General features: G+C 38.2%; 3 protein-coding genes across 3 annotated transcripts in view; 2 read left to right on the top strand and 1 right to left on the bottom strand.

Annotated features, from left to right (window-relative positions):
• Window positions 1–2012, top strand: part of apba2b (amyloid beta (A4) precursor protein-binding, family A, member 2b) — a gene marked incomplete at its 5' end in the record, with an annotated part of 30233 nt that extends 28221 nt beyond the window's left edge. The window contains one exon of the mRNA XM_081394185.1: window positions 596–2012. Coding sequence (XP_081250311.1) covers window positions 596–667 — 72 coding nt within the window. The 3' untranslated portion in view covers window positions 668–2012. The remainder of the gene's footprint in view (window positions 1–595) is intronic.
• A 2880-nt stretch (window positions 2013–4892) lies between these two features.
• On the bottom strand, window positions 4893–12198 carry sord (sorbitol dehydrogenase). Its single transcript, XM_081389823.1, has 17 exons — window positions 12121–12198; window positions 11876–11957; window positions 11489–11628; window positions 11338–11384; window positions 10847–10935; window positions 10528–10616; window positions 10323–10446; window positions 10159–10175; window positions 7896–7957; window positions 7765–7798; window positions 7496–7660; window positions 7006–7165; window positions 6804–6922; window positions 6445–6510; window positions 6177–6355; window positions 5918–6039; window positions 4893–5795 (listed from the first exon to the last, which is right to left on the bottom strand). Exons 1-17 carry the CDS (start codon window positions 12182–12184, stop codon window positions 5630–5632), a joined length of 1725 nt encoding a protein of 574 aa, XP_081245949.1. The 5' UTR covers window positions 12185–12198; the 3' UTR covers window positions 4893–5629.
• LOC308686228 (uncharacterized protein) lies at window positions 8838–10842 on the top strand. The gene is made up of 4 exons (XM_081358668.1): window positions 8838–9068; window positions 9239–9659; window positions 9896–10035; window positions 10161–10842. Exons 1-4 carry the CDS (start codon window positions 8907–8909, stop codon window positions 10191–10193), a joined length of 756 nt encoding a protein of 251 aa, XP_081214794.1. The 5' UTR covers window positions 8838–8906; the 3' UTR covers window positions 10194–10842.

Raw genomic sequence — 12198 nt, 5'->3', positions numbered from 1 at the left:
TTTGTAACATAGCCTAAATGTCTTTACTGTCACTTTTGATTAATTTAATGCATCCTTGCTGAATAAAAGTGTCACCCGCTTTAAAAAAATGTCTTAACTGACACCAGACCTTTGATTGGTAGTGCATATATTAAATAGTGTTGAATAATATTGTGTTAAGTATTTAGTAGAATAGTATTATTATATATATATATATATATATATATATATATATATATATATATATATATATATATATATATAGTGCTGTCAAATCGATTAATCACGATTAACTGCATCTAAGCAAAGTTTGTTTATATAATATTTGTTTATATTATATTTATATATATATATATATATAATAGATGTGTGTGTGTGTGTGTGTGTGTATACACACATACATATAATATTATATATATATATATATATATATATATACTGTATATATATATATATATATATATTGTATATATATATATATATACTGTATATGTATATATATAAACATTATATAAACACATTTTTATGTTAGATGCGATGTGTTAGCACTAATTGTATAATATTATATATTATATTATGTTTTTGTAGTAAAAAGATCTCCTTTTACTTGAAACAGATCCACATGAAGACTATGCCAGCCGCCATGTTTAGACTCTTAACTGGTCAGGAGACTCCTATGTATATATGATCTGAGTTGGACATGGCTGAGATACACAACCCCGGGCACTGGCAAATGTTTGAATGCAGCAGTCACCTTTCTCTTTTTATCTTCACCAAAAATAACTTCCATCACTCTTGCTGTCTGCTAACATTACTTAAGAGATATGGTGTGTCATTTCTGCATATAGTGTGGATTCTGTTGATGTGTAATGTCTGCTCTCGGGGTGTGTGCATAGTCAGATGAAGATGGAGTCGATGCATCTCAAGTCCTTTCTTCATAATGTAAGGCGGGGGCTTTGTACATTTTATTTTGATGCTATTCTTGTTTAATTTATTTACATTTATGTATGTGTGGACATAGTTAGAGAGATGCGAGTTTGTTTTGTAAATATGTAATCATTATATCAATATCAGAAAGGAATGGAAAAGCCAGAGAGAGAAGTCCAGACAGTAGAAGCCCAAAACATCACGCCTAGTTACCATTCCAGAATGTTTGTTTCTGTTAATAAGACTTTTTTATTATTATAAACAAGGTATTGGACATTATACTTGATCCATTTCAGGTGTCATTGAATTTTAAATTCATTCAAATGCGCACTAAACCAGTACATGCCCCCTACATTAACATAAGTGAACTTACAGCAGCAAATAAATATGTGGCATGACACATTTAAAAAATGCTCAAGAAGTACAGGTGTAATCCATACTCATCGTACAGCGAACTTTGCGAGACTGACTAGTATCAGCAGGGACTTTATCAACAGAAGAGAATCGTTCCACATCGCCAGCCTTCAGCGGATAAATGTCATCTAGTGGGCATTAAAGACTGAGCAAATTGTGAGTAATTTTTTTTACATGTGAGCAAGTGAGCAAATCTTTTGTAAAATACAGTGTGTAAACAATTTCTGGACTTCTCCCATGCTGTAATAATCAAACATTCTCTTGCCATGCTGTAAATGAATTTTGTTTCAAACACAAAAACATTGTATGAAATGTAAGAGTTTATTTTTTAAGTGTGCTTTTTCTTTCTGTGTATGCACAGCTGCAACTCATTTGAGTCAGTGGTGAATGTAATAGTGTTGTTAATAGTGTGTCCACTTCCTTAAGCAGTATTAGAATGTCTGTACATAAACGTTTAACCTGGTTTAGTACTGTGTCCATGTAGGAATCACTGTTAGTCCCATTTTATCTTTGTGAGGCTTTGGCCTTGGGAAAATAAAAAGACACTGTGACCAAAAGCCTTACCGCCGCGTAAGAAAGCTTTTGAAGATGAATTGTGAAACAACTAATAATACATGAACATGAATACCTGTCTGCATGCATCTTAAAATGACACTATGGCAAAATAACAATAAAGTGTTACATAAGCCCTTCATGTTGTTTTACCTTGATTCTCTGGCAGTTTTGCTATTTGGGAAGTAAAGAATTGCTTAAACTAATGAAGCCTGAGTGGGTCATACAACCTGGAGGCTTGAGTCAAAATCCATGCCAACCGCCTCGAACAGCTGCCAACTTCCAAAACTTTTAAATAGCTCCCTCGCCTCATATTATGGCCCTAATGAGCATAGATTTGAGTCTCACAGTTGGAAATCAGTTCAGCCAGCTCAGATTTCCAGGCTTTGACATAGTCAAGAAAGGAATCAGGGAAGAAAACACTCAATAGTAAAACTCCTTTAACTGATCTTAGGGGAGATTAAAGAGGCATTGCCAAGCTTTATAGCAAGATTGTGAGACAGGATATTCATTAAAGTGTGTGTGGGTTTTTATTACCGTTCTCCAATTTTGCAGATCACTGCTCCCCCTAGAGGTTATTAAAATACACTACAACGCTTCCATGAACACTGGCAAAAACACACTATGAGCATAATTAAAATATATACCGTTTAATGCAGCTCAAAAGTATGAGATATCGTTTGTAAAGATTAGCTGATTAAAAACAGCATCTCAGTACCAAGGTCATCTCAGTGGTCATCTCAGGACCAAGCCCAACCAACACCACCACCACTCCTCCTGAACGAGCAGTCTAGACAAAAACACCATCATCAGCATAATCAGCATCAGTATAATATTTCAATACATCTCAGTACTCTGCACAAACAAATATAAACGTGAAAACAGTCATCTGTATTATATATAAAGATATAATTGTGTTTTCTAACACAATAAAGCAAACATTAATGATCATCTCCTAACGTGGCCACATATTAATGTTTGGTAGATTAGATGGTAAACAATCAGTTCTTGTAATCAGCATGTTGGATGCAGGAGAAAAGATCTGAGAGACTTTGACAAGGGCCTTATTGTTATGGCAAGGCGACTGGGTCAGAGTCTGAAACGGCAAGGCTTGTTGGTAGGTCCCGGTCAGCAGTGGTGAGAATTTTCCAACAGTGGTCCGAGGAGGAACAAACCACAAACCTGCGACAAAGCTCTTCAGTGCATGAGGGCAACAAATGCTACCCTATCTGGTTCGAGCCAACATAAGGTCTACTGTGGCACAAGTCAGAAAATTGTAATGATGGGACTGGGAGGCATGTGTCACAACACAATGCATTGCACTCTGCTGCATAGGCAGACCAATCAAAGAGCATATGACGACCCCGTCCACCACCGACAGCGCCTACAACGGGCACACGAGAATCAGAACTGGACCTTTGAGCAGTGGATGTAGGTCGCCTGGTCCGATGAGCCACATTTTCTTTTTCTTTTTCTTTGAACCAGGATGCACTTTTGGACGATGACTAACTGGAGGAGGGAGTGTGATGCTCTGGGCAATGTTCTGCTGGGAAACCCTGCGTCCAGCCATTCAAGGATGTACATTTGACACGTACCACCTACCATTGTTGCAGACCAGGTACACCCCTTCATGACAATGGTGTTCCCTGCTGGAAGTGACCTCTCTCAGCAGGATAATGCGCCCTGCCAGACTGCACACATTGTCCAGGAATGGAACATGATAAAGACACGATTCAAGGTGTTGCTCTGGCCTCCAAATTCTACAGGCCTCAATCCAATCGAGCATCTGTGGGATGTGCTGGACCAACAAGTTCGATCCACAGTGGCTCCACCTCGCAACCTACAGGACTTGAAGGATCTGCTGCTGGTCGTGGTGCCAGACCCCACAGGACACATTCAGAGTTCTTGTAGAGTCCATGCCTCGGCGGGTCAGCGCTGTTTTGGTAGCACGCGGAAGAACAACAGCATATTATGCATGTGGTCATAATGTTTTGGCTCATCGGTATATAATATGAGTTAATTTTATATCATATTGGATACTTAACTTTCCACTTTTTATTACTTGTGAGGCACCCATTGCTTTGGCCACCAATAAAGACACAAGTCCAATTGGTCCTATGTTAATAAAAACATAGTCTATTTTGAGTCATATCTCAAAAGTCATGTTACAGAGATGACATTTCTAAAAATGAAGCATGCTTACAGTGATATTAAATTAATAAGCAACAATTGTTTTACAGTGCTGACGCACTATAGAAAAGTTGCCAAGAAGTCAGAGGTCATTACAGATTGGTTAATGTGTAACAGTTACATAAACATGTGCTATATAGAGATGGCTGACCTGCACTGCAGACAAACAGACTACAGGCATAAATGCCCACTGACAGGGGCTCAATCAAGGCTCCCTCTGAAGCCTGCACACAGTATATATGATTATTATTACTCATAGAATCGAAGGACCATGGACTCTCTCTCTCTTTCATGATCTAATTTGTTCAGTAATAGTGATCTGACTTGTAGCAGAAGCTAGCATTGTGTGTGTAGTTTCTGCAAACTTGAGGACATGCACAGAAGAATATGCTGGGAGAGAGGTTGTAGTGTCCAGATTTAAAGAACTCATCTATTTCTCAAGGAACTCCAGGCTCAACTGCAACTCTGTCCCCTGCTGAATACAAAATGATAGTCCCCAATGGCCCCGTTCTGCCACATGTGCACATCTGATCCACAAATACCCACAGAGTGCATCTGAAGTAACACGTCTTCAGTAAACATCCAATATTATAGGGCTAATCACCATTGTGAATTTGGAAATATTGCTAAGTCACAAACCAATACCATCTGGTCCCATCTCAGGAATCGGACGCTGTTCCTGTTAAAGATATAGAAAAGTCTGCAAATACAGTATAATTTGCAAGTGCAATCAGAGTTTGAGGGTTGCAAAATCTTCAACTAAAATTTATGAAATGTCACTGCAATCTGAGCTCTCCTTTAGAGTGCACGACCAAAGAGAGGTTGTCTTTATCCATTTTATTCACATACAGTATGCAAGTAGAGAACAACTGATAAGTTCTGTTAGTTTACAGAATTATTTGGCTCTTGAATGGATCATGCACTTTCACTCACTTTATAGCCATCCCACATTTCCTTCAAGTTGATCAAAACTGCTGTCAAAACACAGCTATGTCCTTAAAAGAAATAAAACGTATCTCGATGGTGTATAAATGAGTTTTCCTCCAGATGGCCAGTTGTGGACTACTTGCACAACTCCTTCTACTTATGCTCAAATTACATATTGACCAAATATATGAACAAAAATGCTTTATGAAAATGATTACAAATATAAAAAGAGCTCACAGTAATTACACAGACAATCAAGTTAGTACGATAAATCTTAGGTAAAGATAAGATTCATTGTTTGTGAAAAAGATTAAGGTAATTAAATTGTAAAAATGACCTGCTATTATGATGAAATGCCATTAAAACTGCACTCAGACAATGTTACATAAAAATAAACGAACACTTTTCATGATTCTATAAAATGTTTATTTATATTCATTTTATTAATGTAACATGCTAGATTCATAAATTACAATCAAATTTAAATTATACATAATTACATCCACTGTGAGGAGAATCACTGTGACTGCTGTACCTGAGACAAGATAGTGAAGTTACTCTCAAAACTAGCTGGATTAAACTAAATGTATTGAAGTGACTGTAGCAAGGCAATAATCAGATGTGGGTCCAGTGGTTGATCTCATGGGTTCTGGTCATTCTTGTCACATTTTAACATGACTTTAACCCCAAGACCCTGACGGGTGGTCTCAAAGGCCTGCACAGCCTGCTCCAGCGGGAAACGGTGGGTGACCAGGGGTTTGACGTTCACCTTCTTAGACGCCAACATAGAAATGGCCACCGGCCAGCTGAAAAAACAATGAGGTATCATGGGTAAAAGTGTGCACATTTTATTTTATTTTGATCTACATTATACTCAAACCGCCGATACAGTCATAAGTACATCTCTAGCTTTAGTGATCCTACTTACGTATTACAGTAACGGAATACACCTCTGATGTCAACTTCTCTGAGTGCTGCATTGAGAAGAGGTATGGTGGTCATCTCAGGACCAAGCCCAACCAACACCACCACTCCTCCTGAACGAGTAGCCTAGACAAAGACACCATCATCAGCGCAAGAAGGTCTAAGTATGATCAATCATTTTAGCATGTCTAAACACTCAAACAAATTTGACACTCCAATAATGTGAAAGCTGTATGACTTAATTTTTTTGTTATCAAACTTGCATAGATGGCTGTTTGAATGCTGTTCTGCACTCCAGTGCATTCAATGCTGATTTGAGGCATGCAACCCAGCATTCCCTCCACTTTTTTGGCCATGTCCTGAGGTGTATCCTCTTTTTTCACAAGAAGCAGGAAGTCTGCTCCGATCTCTTTAGCTTTGGCTAGCCGATCAGAGGACAAGTCTACAAATACAGATTAAAAATGTATTTTATATGCACAATTTATTCATACATTATTACTTTTTATGCATAGTGAAGAATATATACATTACCACTTATTATCACTTGTGAAGCACCCATGGCTTTGGCCGCCAACAAAGAAACTAGTCCAATTGGTCCTGTGTTGGTGAAAACACACACACACACACACACACACACATAGTCACACACACATATATACAAACATAGTCTTTGATTGCTATAACCAGTTACATATGTCAAAAGTCATGTTACAAAGATAACATTTCTAAAAAAAAGTTTCTGTGATATTAGATTAATAAGCAACAATTATTTTACAGTGCTGACACACTAGAAAAGTGGCAGAGCCCCTGAAGTCAGAGGTCATTACACTGATTGACTAGTTAATATGTAACAGTTGCATAAATATGTGCAAACATTAGAGATGACTGACCTGCACCGCAGACAAACACTGAGCTTCCAAGAGTAACTCCTGCCCTCCTGCAGGCATGAATGCCCACTGACAGGGGCTCAATCAGGGCTCCCTCCTCATAAGTCACGTTATCGGGAAGTCTGCATGCACACAACCATATGATTATTACGCATAGAATTAAAGGACCATGGACTTATAATTCGTCCAGAAATAGTGATCTGACTTGTAGCAGAAGCTAGCGTTGTGTTTGTAGTATCTGCACAGGTTTCCATCATCTGGAGGAGTGGCACAGAAGAATATGCTGGGAGAGAGGTTGTAGTGTCCAGATTTAAAGAACTCATCTACTTCACGAGGAACTCCAGGCTCAACTGCAACTCTGTCTCCTGGTTACAAAAATGAAAGACACACTTAATCCAAGTTTAACTGTTATACCCCTGGTTTCACAGGCAAGCCTTAAACTTAGTCCCAGATTAAAATGCATGTTTTAGCTGTTTTACTGAAAGCAACTTACACTTACAATAACTTCAAATATGTCAGTGCCATTGTTTTTTCTCAAAATGCACAACAGTACGTTTTTTTTCCCCCTAATGCATGTTTATAAAAGCTACTTAAATGCCCCAATTGAACTAAAACCTAATCCTGGCTTAATCTAAGCCCTGTACTGTATGTGAAACCAGGCCATTATCACAAACTAAGGCAAACCCAGAACTAACCTGCTTTGAGGTGAGTCACAGCAGATCCCACTTTCACCACACGACCAGAGGCTTCGTGTCCCAGAATCATGGGCTGTTTCAACACATAGTCCCCGATGCGCCCGTTCTGCCAATAGTGCACATCTGATCCACAAATGCCCACTGAGTGCATCTGAAGTAACACGTCTTTAATAAACAAGCCCGGAAAATGGATAAATATGAATACTAAAATGTTTATCACCATTGAAAAGCATTTAGAAATATTGCTTAATCACAAATCTATAACCTACCATTTGGTCCTGGCTCCGGGATCGGACGCTGTTCCTGTTAAAGATACAGAGAAGTCTGCTATTATTAATTGCAAATGCAATCTGAGATCAAGGGTTGCAAGATCTTCACTAAAACGCATGAAATTTCATACCAGTCTGAGATCTCCTTTAGAGTGCAGGACTACGGAGAGGTTGTCTTTATCCATGTTATTGTCTCATAAAAGTACAGAACAACTGACAAACTCCCGACAACGCGTGTTCTCACCGTTGATATACTTACTATTTGGCTCCTGTACGGATCATCCACCCTTTCATTCACAGGCGAACTGACACACATAGAAATACATACATAGAAACCTTAGGTTTCAATGGGTCGTCCGCCATATTGAAACGGTCAAAGCCGGTCAAATAGAAAGTTGACAGCACCGTCTGCAACCACCACAGTGCGGTATGTCGTTTGTATGAATATCAATATCTGTAAAATACTTAAGCAGATGATTTTGCTCAACTAACACAATACAACAAGAGGAAGGCGTCAGCTAACAGCACTAATAGTTACCAAAGTTTAACTCAATATGACAGGGGTTTAAAGTTTAAACCCCTGTCATATTGAGTTGCTACATATAAAAACACAAACTAACACATTTTTACCTGTAAAAGGTTATCCCATTTCTTCGGGAATTTAAATCTTGGTGGTTTTTACAACCAAAATCTGCACAATGTTGCAGCATCATTGATGCTTACTGTGAGTGAAGATACGCTGACCGTTCCAAGATGGCGGGCGCACCGACGTGTCTGAAGCGGCCGAATAGGGATCTACTTAAATATATCTATGCCCCTTACGGCCATCCCACTTCTTCCTGTTTTCTCAGCAGGTCATTCAATAACATCAAAACTGCGCGCTGTCTGTGCAATCTGTGCGCATTCTGCACAAAATAATGGAGAGGAAAAGCTAGTTTCTGCTGTTTAACATTGTTCTTAAAATGCCAATAAATACAAATTAATTATACAAATATGGACAGATCTGCCCCGTCTTTTCTTGCGTTAATTTTTGAATCTCACATTTATTTCCATTCAGTCCCAGTTCCAGAAATGCCGGAAGTTGTCTGTTACTATGGTGATGCGCCTTCTCTTTTCAATGTGTTTTTGGTAAATTAAACAAAATGAACGGAGAGGATATGGTACTGGAATGTATCAACACTCAGCAGGAGAGTCTGAACATGAGTCACCGGGGTCTAGTTGTTTTGCCACCTGGCGTTTCGAGACTCGTTACCTTGAAAAAACTGTTTCTGAACAACAATCAGCTCATTTTACCACCAGACGAGGTAACGTTATGCCATTTATCCCATAACGTATGTACGGTGTTTTACAAAGTAGCTACTCGCAAAGTGAACGAATTCGTCGCACATATCATATAATAATAATAATAATAATAATAATAATAATAATAATAATGCAAGCATAAATCATGTCTAAAGTGTCTATCCCCTGTTAGATTCCGCACCTGGAAAATCTTGAAGAACTGACACTGGACAGAAACCAGCTGACCGTTCTTCCTAGCAACATTGGATCTCTGAAACACCTGACTTACCTGGGTGTAAACCACAACCCTCTATCTGTTCTCCCAGAAGAAGTAGGGGACCTGAGAGAACTGAGAGAGCTCTGGGCTGCTGGATGTGGTCTCATCTCCATACCATTATCTATTGGTAAACTCAGCAAGTTACAGAAACTTGGGCTCCATAATAATACAATTACACACCTGCCTTCAAAATTTGGAGCCCTCAGCAGTTTGCAGTGGTTAAACTTAGCTGATAATAAACTTCAAGACCTCCCAGCAGAGGTGAATCACTTACAGTCTCTGGTCTTCATGAATCTGGACAAGAACTGTTTTACACACATCCCTACTGAACTAACAGGTTAGAAACTTCCCACTTAATGAAATGACTATTTATGGCATCTACTTCCCTGCTCTAATTGATCTAAGAACTAATCCTGGCTTAATCTAAACCCTGTCTGTGAAACCAGGCCTTAGAGGACTAAAAGTTACTCTTTCACTCTCACTATTATCGGTAATGGTTATTATGTGTAAATCCCTGTTTTCCTTTTTTGTTTTTGCTCATGTGAAATTTTTTTTTTTTACATCTGTTTCCAGACATGGCAAATCTGCAGATCCTCTCTGTTAAATTTAACAGCATCAGATCACTGGAGGATTACCTAATCCCTGGTTTCAGCAGACTTATAAAACTTGACCTCAGAGAAAATCCTTTAATGGATAGACCACCTCACTGGAAGGTATTTAACCATCAACAGAAAATAAGCAGAGACACACTTTGTTTCAAGTATATACACTTTTATTTGTTAATATTACTATTGCTATTCTCTGTAACCTATGTCAAATCAACTCTGTTCACGTACAGGGACTGGATTTCATACTGCTGGGAAAAGTGTGATTTACTGAAGAAGCAGTTTAATATGAGATGAGCAGAAACTGAGAATGAACATCCAGTTGCATTAAATACCTTTGTCAGTGAAACATATAAAGAACAAAGAAGTGGTCTAAAACAGGCACGTTATATTACATTTCTTTGTGACACTGAGGAGGTGTCACATTATTAGATCTCGAAACATTATGGCCATGGAGGGAGGGAAGAAAATCATGAAGTTCCCCTAAATACTTCTTCATTTGGTCGATATGAGCATATCCTGAAAAAGAGACAGAACAATAAACAGTTTCTAAATGTGAGATCATTTGTAGGGTGTCAGATTTATCTGTTAATTAATGACCTGAGATCATGTTGTTTACAGGATACTGCCGCATCTCACAGCATGAACACACTTTGTTCGGTGATGCAACAGACTGGTAATCTTCCTGGCTAATAGATAACATGAACATGAGGTTACACCAGGTTTTTGTGAAGATAAAGGGCTGTGGTAGTGAAAGTAATATCTAGACATCAGTTGTGTGTCTTATGTAACTGAAGAGGAACAATATGAAAAAACTACTGGATGTATTTAAAAATGAAATTCACTACAATGAATTTATGCATTCTGCCCAAATTCTATATTAAATTCAGATATAATTAAATGTTGAGTTAATGCATACCTGCTCTTCTCTCTCACTGGTTGATCTTCAGTCTCATCGGATTGACAGTCTTCAGACATTTTGGTTGTTTTTTGTTCTTCACACATCACCTTTAACAAATAACAAAGACAACGAAGAATAGCCGGGCACAGGTTAAAGGGATAGTTCACCCAAAAATGAAAATTCTGTCATCATTTACTCTCCCTCAAGTTGTTCCAAACCTGTATGACTTTCTTTCTTCTGCTGAACACAAAAGAAGATATTTTAAAGAAGGTTGGTAATTAAACAGTTGCTGGTCCCCATTGACATCAATAGTATTTTTTTTTTCCTACTATGGAAGTCAATGGGGTCCATCAGTCGTTTGGTTACCGACTTTCTTCAAAATATCTTCTTTTGTGTTCAGCAGAAGAAAGAAAGTCATACAGGTTTGGAACAACTTGAGGGAGAGTAAATGATGACAGAATTTTCATTTTTGGGTGAACTATCCCTTTAACTACAGCATGTTCTCCTACCTGTTCATCCGTTTCCCAAATGAACCTTCCAATTAGCACTCTCATTTCTAAAGAGAGAAATTGGAACAGTAATTATGAAATATTAAATGTAGCAACGACTCATTTCATTCTTTACATTGGATCTCGTCACTAAAAATAATGAACAGCTCACCGTTCTGGATGGAGTCTGGAGGCAGTACGTAGTGGCCAAGAGGCACAGATTTGACACTCTGGCGAGGTTTACATGCTGACAGGAAATTGCTGTGGAAAACTGTTGCCCTGTTCTTTATATAATCCTCACTGCGATATACCCTAAAAAAAGAAGAAAGAAAGAAATCAGGTAAAACTTGTTTTTCATGCATTTCAGGGGTTTAGGGTACAGTAGATTTGGATTAAACGACATTCTACAGGCTGGTCTCTCTGCCACAGATGCGAGTAATAACCACTTTGCATTAAATAAAAAATACACAATCCATGCATATTCTGTTACTTTTAAAGCTTCTTTAGAAGTATGACCAAGTTACCCTGAGACAAGATTTGCACAGTAAACTAAACAGACCTTTTAGTGTCTTCAGAAGAGGCATCATTACTGAAGAGGTAATCTGCTGTTTTCCAGGAAGAAAGAGCTCCCCCTTCAGAAACTAAAAGAATATAGACAACAAGTATATAATGTACTCATATTTCAAGTTAAAACCTGAAATAAAATCAGATGATTTATTACAAAATATTCATTAATAGATTCGTTCATTTCTTTAATTAATGAGTTATTTTAGAAGCATATAACCAAATACTCATCTCACCCACCCCAGAAGCTGGTTACCCCCTTTCCAACACTGCTGGAGAACCATGCCGTTTTGTCTTTAAACATGGTCTTATGCGGAG

This window comes from Scardinius erythrophthalmus (assembly GCF_964197995.2).
Source record: "Scardinius erythrophthalmus genome assembly, chromosome: 2".
Taxonomy (NCBI): domain Eukaryota; kingdom Metazoa; phylum Chordata; class Actinopteri; order Cypriniformes; family Leuciscidae; genus Scardinius; species Scardinius erythrophthalmus.
This window is presented reverse-complemented; position numbering and strand designations above follow the sequence as displayed.

Coding starts and splice junctions, on each gene's coding strand:
- LOC308686228 (XM_081358668.1), top strand. CDS start 8,907: ATGAACGGAGAGGATATGGTACTGGAATGTATCAACACTCAGCAGGAG. Junction 9,069..9,238: donor TCATTTTACCACCAGACGAG/GTAACGTTATGC, acceptor ATCCCCTGTTAG/ATTCCGCACCTGGAAAATCT. Junction 9,660..9,895: donor CATCCCTACTGAACTAACAG/GTTAGAAACTTC, acceptor ATCTGTTTCCAG/ACATGGCAAATCTGCAGATC.
- sord (XM_081389823.1), bottom strand. CDS start 12,184: ATGTTTAAAGACAAAACGGCATGGTTCTCCAGCAGTGTTGGAAAGGGG. Junction 6,040..6,176: donor GCATTCAAACAGCCATCTAT/GCAAGTTTGATA, acceptor GTCTTTGTCTAG/GCTACTCGTTCAGGAGGAGT. Junction 5,796..5,917: donor GTATTCCGTTACTGTAATAC/GTAAGTAGGATC, acceptor TTGTTTTTTCAG/CTGGCCGGTGGCCATTTCTA.